Genomic DNA, 13,899 nt, shown 5'->3' on the forward strand with positions numbered 1-13,899 from the left:
GAGAGTTCAGAGAGGCTCAGGTAGACCTGTTTGCCTCACCGGAAACCTCCCACTGCCAGTTGTTTTACTCCCTGTCCGAGGGAACACTCGGGACAGACGCACTGGCACTCAGCTGGCCCCGGGGCCTTCGCAAATATGTCTTTCCCCCAGTGAGCCTACTTGCACAGACCCTGTGCAAAGTCAGGGAGGACGAGGAGCAGGTCCTCTTAGATACATGTTTATACATTTCCCAAGTGGTTATATAGAGAATACATAAGATTAAGAGAGTTTATTTGTCCTTCTCAAGAATGAGTCACTAGTCTCTACAGCATTCTTCCGGATCATAAAAGTACCATATATCTGTAACAGGACACATAGGTTGGCCTGTGTGCTGGTTGCAGTTTTAGGGGGATGGGTTCACAAAACTTTGATAAAGTGAGTTCATAGGTAATTCATTAAAAATATTGAATAATTTTGTGTGCCTGATTGGTCCAGACACTACAACCTGTTCATCGAGTGGTGTTCTTCTCGCCGAGAAGACCCCCGAAGATGCTCGATCGGAGTCGTGCTTTCCTTCTTGCAGCAAGGGTTGGAGCATAGGCTGTCCCCTTCCACCCTCAAAGTCCATACTGCTGCTATCTCCGCATATCACGACCACATAGATGGCAAGTCTGTTGGTCAGCACGACCTGGTCGTCAGGCTCCTTAGGGGGGCGAGTCGGTTAAATCCTCCTCGTCCTCCCTCCATACTCTCTTGGGACCTTGCTCTGGTGCTAAGAGCACTCCAGATTGCTCCCTTTGAGCCCTTGCAATCAGCAGACTTAAAGATTCTGTCTATGAAGACTTTGCTGCTGGGTGCATTGGCCTCCATCAAGAGGGTAGGGGACCTGCAGTCATTTTCGGTCAACGAATCGTGCTTAGAGTTCGGGCCGGGTGACAGCCACGTGGTACTGAGACCCCGGCCTGGCTATGTGCCCAAGGTTCCTACCACTCCCTTCAGGGACCAGGTAGTGAGCCTGCAAGTGCTGCCCTCGGAGGAGGCAGACCCAGCCCTGGCTTTACTCTGTCCAGTCCGCGCTTTGCGACTGTACATAGACAGAACCCGAAGCCCCAGGACCTCAGACCAGCTCTTTGTCTGTTATGGAGGCCAGCAGAAGGGAAAGGCTGTCTCCAAGCAGAGGATGGCCCACTGGATAGTGGATGCCATCGCCCTGGCTTACCAAGCTCAGGGCGTGCCCTGCCCGCTCAGGTTGCATGCTCACTCCATGAGAGGTGTCGCATCCTCCTGTGCGCTGGCTCGTGGCGCCTCGCTGACAGACATTTGTAGAGCTGCGGACTGGACGACACCTAACACGTTCGCTAGATACTATAGCCTTCGTGTCGAGCCGGTCTCCTCCCGTGTTCTCACCACAGGTCAGAGGCACGGAGAGGCCCCGGCTTAGTGTCGGCTTGCTGCGCTACATGCGCTTCTTTTCCCGTGTCTTTCCCTCTGGGAGAACTTACCCTTCATCGGGTTGGAGTCACCCCAGCTCTTCCATATGTAGCACAGCCCTACAGGGTTAGTCCATATGTACTTCTCCAAATAACTCCTTCGGGGAAGGATGTGGCTTCTGCAGTGTTCCTTTCCCAGCGAAAGGGTACGCTTTCCCAGTGTTATCCAATAGTCTCACTGAATGGGTTTTGGGGAACAGCAGTGATCGACACTCTCTGTGTTAGCCCTGTCCCACCATCCTCAGGCAAGGGGGTTCAGGTGGCTTACAACAGAGCACTGGAAGGGGGCAGCTCCTGTGGCGCTTTGGTAGGGATTCCTATTCGTCGGTCTGTCCGACGTACGTCGAACGTAACCGACTGAATGGGAACGTCTTGGTTACAAAGGTAACCCTCGTTCCCTGAAGGAGGGAACGGAGACAACAAACCGTCCATACCGACATGATGAATACGATCCTCAATTGGACACGACCACAACGCAGCCCTGAAGTATCAGCAGAGATCGAGTCGACTAGATCATCCATTGTGAAGACATTATCAACACGACAGCCAGTAGCACAGTTCCTCAACAAACCGTCCATACCGTGATGAATACGATCCTCAACTGGATGGAACTGAAATAAATACTTTGAATGTTGCGATCCTATCAGATTTATGATAGCAACCTGATTCGTAACAAAGCACTGTTCGCCAGAGGAGAACTGGGCCCCCGACTAAGCCTGGTTTCTCCCAAGGTTTTTTTTTCTTCTCCATTTTAACACCTATTTGCCACTTGTTTGCCACCTGATGTCACCTGTTGGAGTTTGGGTTCCTTGCCCTTTGGCTTGCTTAGTTGGGGACACTTGACATTTGATATTCAACAGTATTCTTGACATTTATTCAACAGTGCTTTTGATCTGCCTGCACTATTCTTGAAGAGCTGCTGTGCAGCAAAAATGATGTACCAGTTATCAATGTAAAGCTGCTTTGATACAATCTGCATTGTAAAAAGCGCTATATAAATAAAGGTGACTTGACTTGACTTATATATATTCTAATCACAAAGTAAAACTGTTGAGAATCAGCTGAGGCTCTGTCATATTTTAGTTTACTTTATTTTTCTCAGGAGTTTTTACCATGTGGCTGGGAGTGGGAAAGAAAGTGCACGAGATGAGAGCGCTACATTTCGGTTATTAAAGGGGATGTCCAATGCTATTTTGTGCATTCTGACTTATAAACACTGATAAAGAGTTGGATTATCATGCTAAACATGGCCAAAAGTTTCAAATGTATGACAGAGTATTTCTGTGCCAAATACACTCCTTCAGGGTTCTTATAAGTTTCGGAAAGTTTTTTTTTTTTTTTTTTGAGTATGGCCCTGTATGACATCATAAAGGGCGGAATTCCTTGTACAGGCTCTTCTCCCAGAAATGAGCGCCACACAGTGCACAGCGGCAGCGGCAGTGCTACACAGGACATACTTGAGAAAGATTTGTCATTTTGTTTTTAGACCACGAAATTAACAATGTCACCAAAGAAATGTGTTTTTGGTTGTGAGGGAAAGATAACCTTGTTCAGCTTCCCAAAGAACCCAGTGTTAAGGGAACAGTAGAACTCGGGGGCAGCAACAGAGCTGTGTGAGTGTGTTTGTTAGTTCCCCACATTTTGATGACAAATGTTTTATAAACAAGGCCCAGTTCGACGCTGGATTTGCAGATCATTTGAAACCGAAAGATAGAGCAGTTTCAGTGAGAAAAGATCCCGTTCATGAGTCAAAACCGCAAGCGGTAAGTAAAACTGCATCAAAAGTCTGTGTTGTTGGCAACTGGCTCTATACTACTCAAGACTGACATGAGATTGGCAGAAACTGTCTGTATGTTTTATGTCATCTTTGAGAGAATGGATTAAGAACACATTTACATAGTTAACCAAACCATAATTTATTTTCATATTACATGACAATTACAGTACAGCTTTAAATATATTATTAATCAATCAATAGCTGTATTAGTCAAACAAGTATATAATAAGCATTTAAGTTTTGATTATATTTATTAGATTCATGTGTGTATATGTATTTGCATATTTTACATTTTGGTAAATTACAATATTTGTGTTATATCATAATCTGTGTGAACCTGTTGCTTTTCTTTAGCCTGGGACACACCAGGCCAATGTCAAAAAACTAGTGGCGATGAAAGCTGACAGCAGTGAACACTCTGTAGGGACCATGTCAATCAGAATGCACCTTTTCGTTGCTCATTCATTCACACATAAACAAACCTTTACTATCTTTTACAGAAGTCACTTCACTGCAGAATGTAAACTCTTCACACAAAGTTCTTAGTTTTTATTGGTAGTTGTAATGTGGGCATGTCCAGTGCTGCGACAAAAGGTGAGTAAAGTTTAACTTTTGCTTCATCTTAACGTGGTGTCTTACTATGTGTGGAAGATCATTCATTTGTTGTTAGTTCTTATTGGTTCACTGTCAGGTGTGAACTGGTGATCAATTTCCTGTGGCGGATTGTTTGTAGAAAGATCGAGTAGCAGGGACCTACTTTCTGTTGACTGTATTGCATCGATTTCTGCTGTATCGTATTTTCATCAAATATAATCTAATGTAAGCTAAGTTCAGCAGTAATTCATTTGATGATGACCAACAGCGAATGAGTCACAAAGGACTATCCCACTATCTTGCCCATATGTTGCGACTGGATGCTGCTTCAATGTGGCTACAACAGAAATAAGACAAGGGAAACACATTTACACAAACATGAAAACACATATAATAAATCTACAGTACAATGGTATAATAATTATTTTACTTTTTTAAGATTTTATTACTGACAGCTAAATGTCTATTGTCTGTTGTAACTGAAAGAAAATTAAAAATTTATTGACTGGTAGATTAAGGATATTTTCTTCTTTACTGATTATAAAGAGAAGATCACATTGAGGAACTCACACTCATGGATTCTCATATTCAATAGAGCCTGACTGGTGAAGAGCAGGTCTGGGATGGACAGTCTATGTGAAAGACATACTGACTATTAGACAGATTACCTGACTATAGAAAGCACAAACTCTATCACATGTATAGTTTTTGATATTTTACTTACTGTGAGTGTGTTGTACACATCAGAAGATCTTGACTTCAGCTCAAGAGCTGCATATGTTCCTGTACTGGGAGAATCATTCTACAGGGAAACAAAGAGAAGGACTTGCACTACAAAACAGGTGTTTTTAAATAGTTACCATGACAGTGAGTGTCCCTAACAACACAGATGCAAAAGTGTCAATCTTAAGCAACTCTGGACCTCGAAATCCACTTTTTCCTCTCGAGTTTAGCTCCAACCCTAATGAAACACACCTACCTGCGACTCTGTAGTAATGCTGAAGGCACTAGCTGCATCTGAAAACCTAGGCAGCTGATTGTTGCCTCGCTGCCCTATCAGGTAATGACTTAGCAGGCAGCATTTACTCACACAGGTACCTCATGAAACTGATTTCAGACAGACTAATGATGCAGTATAACGGTTAAACAATCGACAACAAAACAGAGACAGATTTGGTGACAACAAAGTGAGTATTTAATTTCTACAATTCTAATTTCTCACTAGAAATGGCATCAAAAGTGGACAAAGTTGGTCAAAGTGTACATTTTACACACAGACTGGCCACCAACCTCTATTTTTTAGCTCATCTGCCATGGAATGCAACATGCAGGATTGTGGGATATTAAAGGCATGAAGGGATACATCTGTGCTGCCTTCAAAACCTGTTCAGGTGAAGGTATCTCAGGAGACAGGATGTGGAATGATCATTGGATTCGCATGTGACTCGTTACCTTCCTATTTCCCTATCCTGCCTGCAGAAGCAGCATTTTTACGTTTCTGGACGCAGACCTTGAGTAGCTTGTTCAGGTGTGATTGATTAGGGTTGGAGATAAACTCTACAGGACAGTGGACCTCAAGGTTCAGAGCTGATCTAAAGTGTAATCCCTCCACAGTCTCTTTCTTCTCACATTTTGACTGCAACAGTAAATCCTTGAGTGTGATAATACACATTTTCTACATGTAGAAAGAAGCTCCAATTAATTTATTGAATTATTTGATCATCTCACCTCATACTCGTGTATTGCTGATCTTCTGTTTTTCATTTTCCTCTGACTGTTAAAAGGAAACACAAACAAGCCATTTATTTTAATAATGTCCTATTGAATTCATTTAAAAGCACATTTTATTTCTACTCTTTATTGATCCATTTTATTTACATTATAAATATGATGATGATGATGATGATGAATAATCCTCCTGATGTCGCTGCGATCACAATCACATTCATACCAGCACCATGATGAACTGAAAGAGGAAGATCATCATGATTAACTCTCCAAACTGATGAATGATGTGAAGATCCAGGAGTGTGTTAATAAAAGCTTCACCTGTGACAGTTACAGCGTCTGATCTCTGAGATCCATGTTGATTGTGAGCCTGACAGTAGAAGCGTCCACTCTGTAGTGCACTGAAACTCTGTCCAGATCCAACAGCTGAGCTTTCATTCTCCTTAAACCAGCTGAAGTTCAGAGCAGGAGGGTTTGAATCACTGCTGCAGATCAGAGTCACTGAATCTCCTGACACTATTTCACCAGATCCATTTATCAACACTGAGACGTTCCTGGGAGGATCTGAAACAGAAAACAAAATACATTTCACATCACAGACTTTGTTTATAGGATTTAACATCACAATTATTGAACCACCATTAACTCACACATGACATTTAAAGTTACAGCATCAGAGTATTTCTCTCCATGTTCATTGATGGATCTGCACTTGTATTCTCCACTGTCATCAGATCTGATCTTTGAGTTGCTGTAGATTCTTCCAGATCCTACAAACGTTCCTCCTTTAAACCAGCTGATTTCTGCAGGAGGGTTTGAATCACTGCTGCAGATCAGAGTCACTGAATCTCCTGACACTATTTCACCAGATGGACTGATGGACACTGAGACACTCTTTGGAGGATCTACAGGAGAAATATGTAATATCAAGACTCCACATGAATAATAAGAGTGTGAATAATATGTACATGGTGTATGGCATATTTTATATTCTTAGAAATATTCAAACTTTTGAATGTTGATACTGTTTTCTTAGCCTTTTTAGATTATATTTCTTATATTGCTAATTATTTATATTCTATTTATCATTTTGTAAGGAACCCCCCATCGGCCCAAAAACAGAATTCGACGGCCTGGGCGAAGGTTAACGCGTGTATGCCTTTTCAGCGCCTCTGTGAAGTTCACTTAATTTCACTCGTTTAATCTGACTCCAATTTCAAATGATTCTTATTCTTAGGTTGTGTTTCCAATTAGAAATAAATCATTAGTTATGCCTTAATTTAGATTTTTGATTATTCGTATTACTCTGAGTAAAAATATATCATGCCAATTACATTACAGTTAGACAATTAGAAGCCAATTCAGAAATAATAAATGCATAACATCAGTTGAATTGCACATGCACACAGTGGTGGATTAGTGTTTGAAGACACTTTTCCATCACTGCATGGGGGTTTCTGGCTACAAAAAATCCCCCCTGACTGCTTTGCAATTTACCTTATATACAGACCAGAACAGAAAGGATCATAAATATTTACTACACCAACACCTGTTTTGGGGGAAGAGGAGTGGGTTTTTACAAAAGGCACCACCCAAAAGAGGATAGAATTTTCCTTAGTTTTCAATCTTCTTCATAGTATCAGTGACTGCTGTGAAATTGAGACCATCTAACCAATCGCACTGAGACATTTAAAATGATACCAAACATGAAAAGGGAAAAACAATAGATACACAAGTTACATTATATGATTTGAATAACTTTCAGTGAGTTGAGTCAGGGGGAAGGGAAGGTGTGTGTGTGTGTGGGGGGGGGGGGGGGGGGGATGGGGGCATTGTCCTTTTGGGGTTAGGGCAAGGCGTTGTCCTGTACTACTTCTTTGAGATCTTTTTTCCAGATAAGTTTTATTATTATATTGCAGGATGCTTTATCTCTGTTTTTGTCTAGCAGGAAATTCAAGTCTTTACAATTTTATAATGATAATTTATATAACTGATATGTTTTTTAATTAATGTTTTATTCTTGATTCTAATTTTTAAATGTACTCTGGATTTGAAATGAACTCTTCTGGCTTTAGAAATAAAACTTCAAAGAATATACTGACACATGACATTGAGCTCAGCAGCAGGAGAGATGTGATTGTGTCCGTGTACAGCACAGCTATATCTGCCTGCATCCTCTCTTCTGACTGACTGCAGCAGGAGTTCATTGTTTCTGTCTCTTCTCTCAGTTAATGGCTGTGAGTTTCTGTACCAGATGAATGTTGCTCTGTCAGTCAGAGTGCAGCTGCTTTTACATGTCAGACGGACTGAATCTCCCTCTGTCACTCTCTCAGGAGACTCCACCTGAAGATCTGAACACAACACACACATTATATCTAGTGCTGCTGTCATACACTGATTATTATTCAACATAATGCACAGAAGAAGAGAGAAACCTCATGAAAGTCACCTGTGACAGTAAGAGTCACTCCTGGAACACCAAGCCATTTTCCTTCTGTTATATTAGTGATGAATCTGAAATAGTACTCGTGTGAATCCTTCAGTGTCACATGACTCAGTCTCATGGTGCAGTTCTGCTGTTTATCTCCCAGATACTGAAGCCTCTGACTGTATTCAGGGTCCTTAGACAGATCTGGAAACTCTTCTCTGTCCTTTTTATCTTTTGTTTTGGTCCAGAAGACTTTCATGATCTGATATCTAGTAGGGTATGTATAAGTGCAGTTCATTATCACTGATGAATCCTTTAGTGCACAGATGTGTGAAGGACTGTAACTCACACCCCAACCAGCACTAGAAACCCCTGAAACACACATTAAAGGGATAGTTCACATAAAAATGATTCTTCCATAACTGACCTGACATGTTAATCTTTTTTTTTTTTTTTTTTTTTTTTAACTTTACCGACATTCACTGAAATTTAAAAAAAAAAGGGTTTTAACAGAGGGTTCAGTAACTTTTGAACACTGATGATTTGTAAGATAGCCCAAATTAACAATTTCCTTTAACCCTCTACCACATAGTGTTGCCATATGGCAACATACTCTTTGTGTTCATTTCCTTGCCACTGTCTCTTTAACAGAACATTCTAGATTTTTTTTGTTGGTAAGAGAAGACCATAGTTTAGCCAATGATGTGCTTTGGTTAAGTCACATGACATGCATTTTTTTTCTGTGACGCGATATCTGACAGACTGCCGTCTCTTGTCGGTAGTTGCTGAAAGCAAACTAAAACGTCAGTAACAAACAAGGACCCGCCCATGTCACATTCACAAAAAAAATGTTAACATCATCTCAGGTCAGTTATGATAACATATTCACCACTCAAAAAAGTTTTTATGAAATTAGTTTTTGGTAAATTGAGAAAATGTCTGTGTTGCCATATGGCAACACTGCGCAATAATGGAATGACATTATTATAATAGGTTAGATAGCTAGCAAAGGCCAGCTGCAGTCTGTTAATTTGTAACAATAATAACATTAATGCTAGTGATATAATGTTGATTAGTCGTATGTCAAGGACTGCCATGACATTTGTATTATGAATTAAATCATATCAGAGATCTGCCATCACAGCCAGTACTGGCCCAGACCTACCACTGGCCTACCATGGTGTCTCAAAAAGGCAGGTGCAAGTGGATGTAAGTGTATTTTTAGGGTGAAGAGCATCAAATGTGATGACATGTGTCTCACCTCTGAAAAAAAATGCTTTTTGAAGTTTCGTACAGAAAAAAGGTGAAGTTTCAAGGATTATGGGGGTTCATGTTCATAACCTTCCTCTCATAAGATTGTGTAATGTTGAATTTTCATGAACTGCAATATTTTTGGTTTTATGTTGGATGTTGGAAAATAAGTATAAGGTGTTGTTTATATTTACTGCTAAAGCTTATAATAGCACAAATTGATTCAATACAAACAACATTTTTGAGGAAAAATATTAACTATATACACTTACACTTATTCTAAGTTATTTCCACTAGGGATGGGCATGATTAATCGACGATCGATAATTGATCGTTAAGAATTTCGTCGATCACGTTAATTTGTTATCGATTAATGCATTTTTTGCATTGCGTAGTGTGAGTCTTGAAGCAATTAAATGAATTTCACTGTGTGACAGCAATTAAACATTTTACCACCAGGGTGCAATATTTGACACCATACTCGGATCTGTGATCTTCCGTTTTGATTCTGAGGGAGAATCCCCCACCCCTGAATCGCACACCTACAGACTGGAAAGTGAACGGAAATAGGTTCCCCGGGCTGGCCAAGTTAGCGCGCAGGTACCTGTGCATCCCGGCAACGTCAGTCCCCTCAGATCGGGTGTTTTCCGCGGCTGGACTGACGGTCACCAGGTTGCGGTCGCGTCTGACCCCAGATCATGTCAACATGCTTATATTTCTCAACAAAAATCAGTAGACTGGTGCAGAAGTTGTATGCGAGTTACTAAAGTTAGTTATTTTTCACGAGGCTTTAAGTAGCCTAATTTGTTAAGTTAGCCTAATTGTTAGGAAGGCTAATATCTGGCTCTTTCTTCTGGCTTGGATAGTTTTGAGTTACATTTTGACAAAACCTGTCAGATCTGACCTGTCAGATCAAGTATTATTATGTTTTTTAAGTTATTGTTTAACATGATTCTTTTTTATTATTATTATTATTTTGGAACAAATGAGGTCTCTGTTTAGAAACGCCGGCTCGCAGCTGCAGGTTCCACTGCTTTAGAGCACCGCATATGCACGCGCATATATGTTCGGTTTGCCTAACTGAATATAGTTTAACTGTCTGCCACAAGTTGATCTTGTAATAAAGGTCTCAACGAGGAAAAACACGCCGTGTTTTTGTATTCATTGCATTTTTGAATTATAAAAGTTAAATAATTAATTGTATTATAAAAATATTAATGATTAATCGATAGTCGATCATTAATTCTTCCGACGATCGACTAAGAAAATTTAATCGAATGCCCATCCCTAATTTCCACTATTGTACATTGTTGCCATATGGCAACATATCATAAAGTACCTTAAAATAATATTTTTTTCCAAATTTCTTTTTTACAGCACTTTATGTTAAGCCATTCTAAGAAAAGAAAAAGAGTCATTTATTTATTTATTTATTTATTTATTTATTTTTTTATATAGATTTATCATAATGGGTGCGGTAGAGGGTTAAGAAATTACTTTAAAAAATAAACAAACAAACAGAAAAACCTCTCCAGCAGAAGCGACTCACCGTGAATCATGAGCAGAAACACCAGAGGAAGAGGAGGAGCCTTTATTATCAGTGACATCACTACAAGAACAATACAGTATAACACAAACACACACACACACACATCATGAGAAAAACAAACTTTAGGTTTAAAAATATGTAAAATACTTTAATACATTGAAAGTATGACGCATATTCATAGAGAATATGTCATATTGAATAGGTCAGAGGTTTCTACAGCAGTATTAATCAGACTATATTCACACAGTAACCAGAGTAACTCTTACCGTGTTCTGGTGAGTCTCTCCAGCAGACGATAAACTGATGAAATTCTCAGTTAAGATGGTATATATGTTTCTTCCTCTTTCTTGACTTCTGCCCACACAAGCAACTTTTCATCATGATCCAGTGACATTTACTGATTTCTAAAAATAAAATAAATAAAATAAAAAAGATGAGTGAATCATGCACACAGATTTACAGTGTTTTTCAACTGCTTACACACAAAATCCTTACTTGTCACACTTGACACTCAAACACCAGAGCCACACAAATCTGCAAAACCATACACGAATTCTCAGCCTTCGACTCAGTTTTCAATTTCATAAAACACTTTTTACAAAACACAACTGTAATGTCTTGTTTTGGTGTTATATTTCACGTTCACGTTTCATGGTTTATTTTCTAGTTATGCTTTGTTTGTTTCTTCGTCTTCTTCTTTCTTTTTATGATGGGTGGCACCAATGTTAAGGTGCATTATTGCCACCTACTGTATTGGAGTGTTAACCAGAGTTTACCCATTTCATAATTAAAAAAAACAAAACAAAAAAAAACTAAATTCTCTTAATCAGTGTAACACGGTTAGTAGTTATGGGAAGAAGGAGGCGGGAACCGGCGAACATTCAACAAAACTTTAATATAAAATAAACAAAGAACAAAACGAAAGTAATTCCGGCAGACCCTCGCGGACGTCTGCCGGCCACACAAACATAACAAAACATAAAATAAAGTCTAGGTCTGGACCTCTCTCGTCCTTCACTGACGTCGCTCCTCGTTTTATGCCTCCGGAGCTCCTCCATGAGAAACTCGAGGCCGGTGTATGGCGGCATTTTAATGCCATTAATGACCGAGCGCACAACTGATGCTTGCGCGCGCAGTAAATCACTTCCGCGAGAGGAAAACAGATCTGCACGCGAGGAAACGGGTATGGCGCTCCCTTTGTGTCATTTCTTTCCTAACCAAGCTAAAAGACGTGTTAACGTGCGTGTGGAGAACGTCTGCACGTCTGCCCGTCTGAACGCAATACTTAACGTGCCTTGGCTAATTTAAAAATAGCGCTCCTACTTTTATGCTTGTATGATGGATTAATAAATGACTAACTAACTAACTGTATTTTTATATGTAGGCTATTTCTGAAATGCATTTTCTGTAAAGCTGCTTTGAAACAATATGTATTGTGAAAAGCGCTACAGCCTACAACTAAATTTGAATTTAACTGAATTGAACGGACTTGTCTTACTTGAGACACTGTTCGAACAGTAATTTAAGCTATTATTAAATTAGATTAAGTAATTTTCAGCAGAGAAAATCACATTAATAGATAGGCTACATAGGCCTAGCTTTTAACATCCTCAAAGGATATTAAGAAAATACTATTTAGGTTTGGATACATTAAAAAAAAAAAACTAATCTCAACAGTAAAAAGCTTTGAATGTATTTTGAAATATCAATTATGCACGAGCTTGCATGGGAATAGGAAATAGGCTATATAGGCTCCAATAATAATTTAAAAAAAGCTAGTAGAGTGGATGCATTACTTAATTATATGTTATAAAAATCGTTCTATGAACTTCTAGTAACCTCATTTAAACCGAGTTGTAAATGCTGAAATGAAAGGAGGCTAAATAAATATTATACTAAATATCAATATAAAATTGCCAGTAGATGGCGCCAAGGCCCTGTTCTATAGAGAATACTGGTTGATGTTCAACCTATTCTTTCAAAAACACAAATATATATTTAACACCCACACAACTACTTCTTTCAGACAATTGCAATTGTTCTGCTGTGGCGCTGTTTGGAACTGTATTTTCATTGACTATTGTGTGAAATGCCAGTCATTAATATATTGTTTATTTACAGGCATTCTGGTTTTCTAAAAACTGTTCATTACAGAAACATTCAAACACATATGTATAAATTTGTGTTTTACTTGGTATTTTTCCTCAACTTGTCTCAGTTGGCAATTAATTTTCATTATATTTAAATAAATAAATAAATATATATATATATATATATATATATATATATATATATATATATACACACATATTTCTGTTACTCAGAAGTGAAACATTATGTGAATTTAAAGTGGCTGCGATACAAATAGAAACTGGGTATAGCCTAAATGTATGTGCTGATGTTGGTTCCTATGACATGCTATTTTAACGTTTTAATTTTTCATTTCACTAATAAAGGAGAATGTAAAGCATTGAATCAACCAGGGGTGCGTTTCCCGAAGCGAACTATGGTCGCAAGTTCCGTCGTTACCATTAGAGTTCAATGGGACTTACGACCATAGTTCACCAACGATGCTTTCGGGAAACGCACCCCAGGTCTCTGAAATAGCTCAGAGGTGCATCTCATGAAGCTTCATTTGACAAGCATATATTGACAGAGCACAACTCAGTGTCACACATTTAGATAATAGAAGAACAACACAGAAACCAACAGTGTCAACAGCCGTGAAGAAGAGGAGTAATAATGTGTGGTGGAAGGGTACGGAGGCAAAAGAGTGGAAGAGTTAAGATTATAGCCGGGGAATCGATATTGGTCTTATGAATGTGACCAAAACAGCAAGGAGACATTTTAATTGTTTATTAATAAAGTAATGTTTTCTGAATCAGTGTCGACTGCAAAGATGAAGCTGACATTGACTCTCATCATTTCCTCATAGTGGATGCGCTTAGAGAGAGAATGCACATTTCATTCGGTTTATTCTACATAAACAGAGTAGCCTATTTCTTTTCGTTTTGAATTATTTCGTTTTCGTTAAAGTAGATATTTCATGCTTTCTATAGAGATATTTCTCATGTCTCTGAGGCAAGCAGCCGCTGAGTTTCGG

The 13,899-nt window shown here is 39.2% G+C and overlaps 1 protein-coding gene across 1 annotated transcript; it reads right to left on the reverse strand.

The window, feature by feature from the left end:
* Nucleotides 1–3,549: 3,549 nt before the first annotated feature.
* LOC137032654 (B-cell receptor CD22-like) lies at nt 3,550–10,854 on the reverse strand. Its single transcript, XM_067404509.1, has 10 exons — nt 10,797–10,854; nt 8,018–8,368; nt 7,671–7,919; nt 6,219–6,473; nt 5,890–6,132; nt 5,719–5,806; nt 5,569–5,614; nt 4,565–4,642; nt 4,411–4,472; nt 3,550–4,177 (listed from the first exon to the last, which is right to left on the reverse strand). Exons 1-9 carry the CDS (start codon nt 10,852–10,854, stop codon nt 4,413–4,415), a joined length of 1,428 nt encoding a protein of 475 aa, XP_067260610.1. The 3' UTR covers nt 3,550–4,177; nt 4,411–4,412.
* Nucleotides 10,855–13,899: the final 3,045 nt, after the last annotated feature.

This window comes from Chanodichthys erythropterus, chromosome 12 (assembly GCF_024489055.1).
Source record: "Chanodichthys erythropterus isolate Z2021 chromosome 12, ASM2448905v1, whole genome shotgun sequence".
NCBI classification, from domain to species: Eukaryota; Metazoa; Chordata; class Actinopteri; order Cypriniformes; family Xenocyprididae; genus Chanodichthys; species Chanodichthys erythropterus.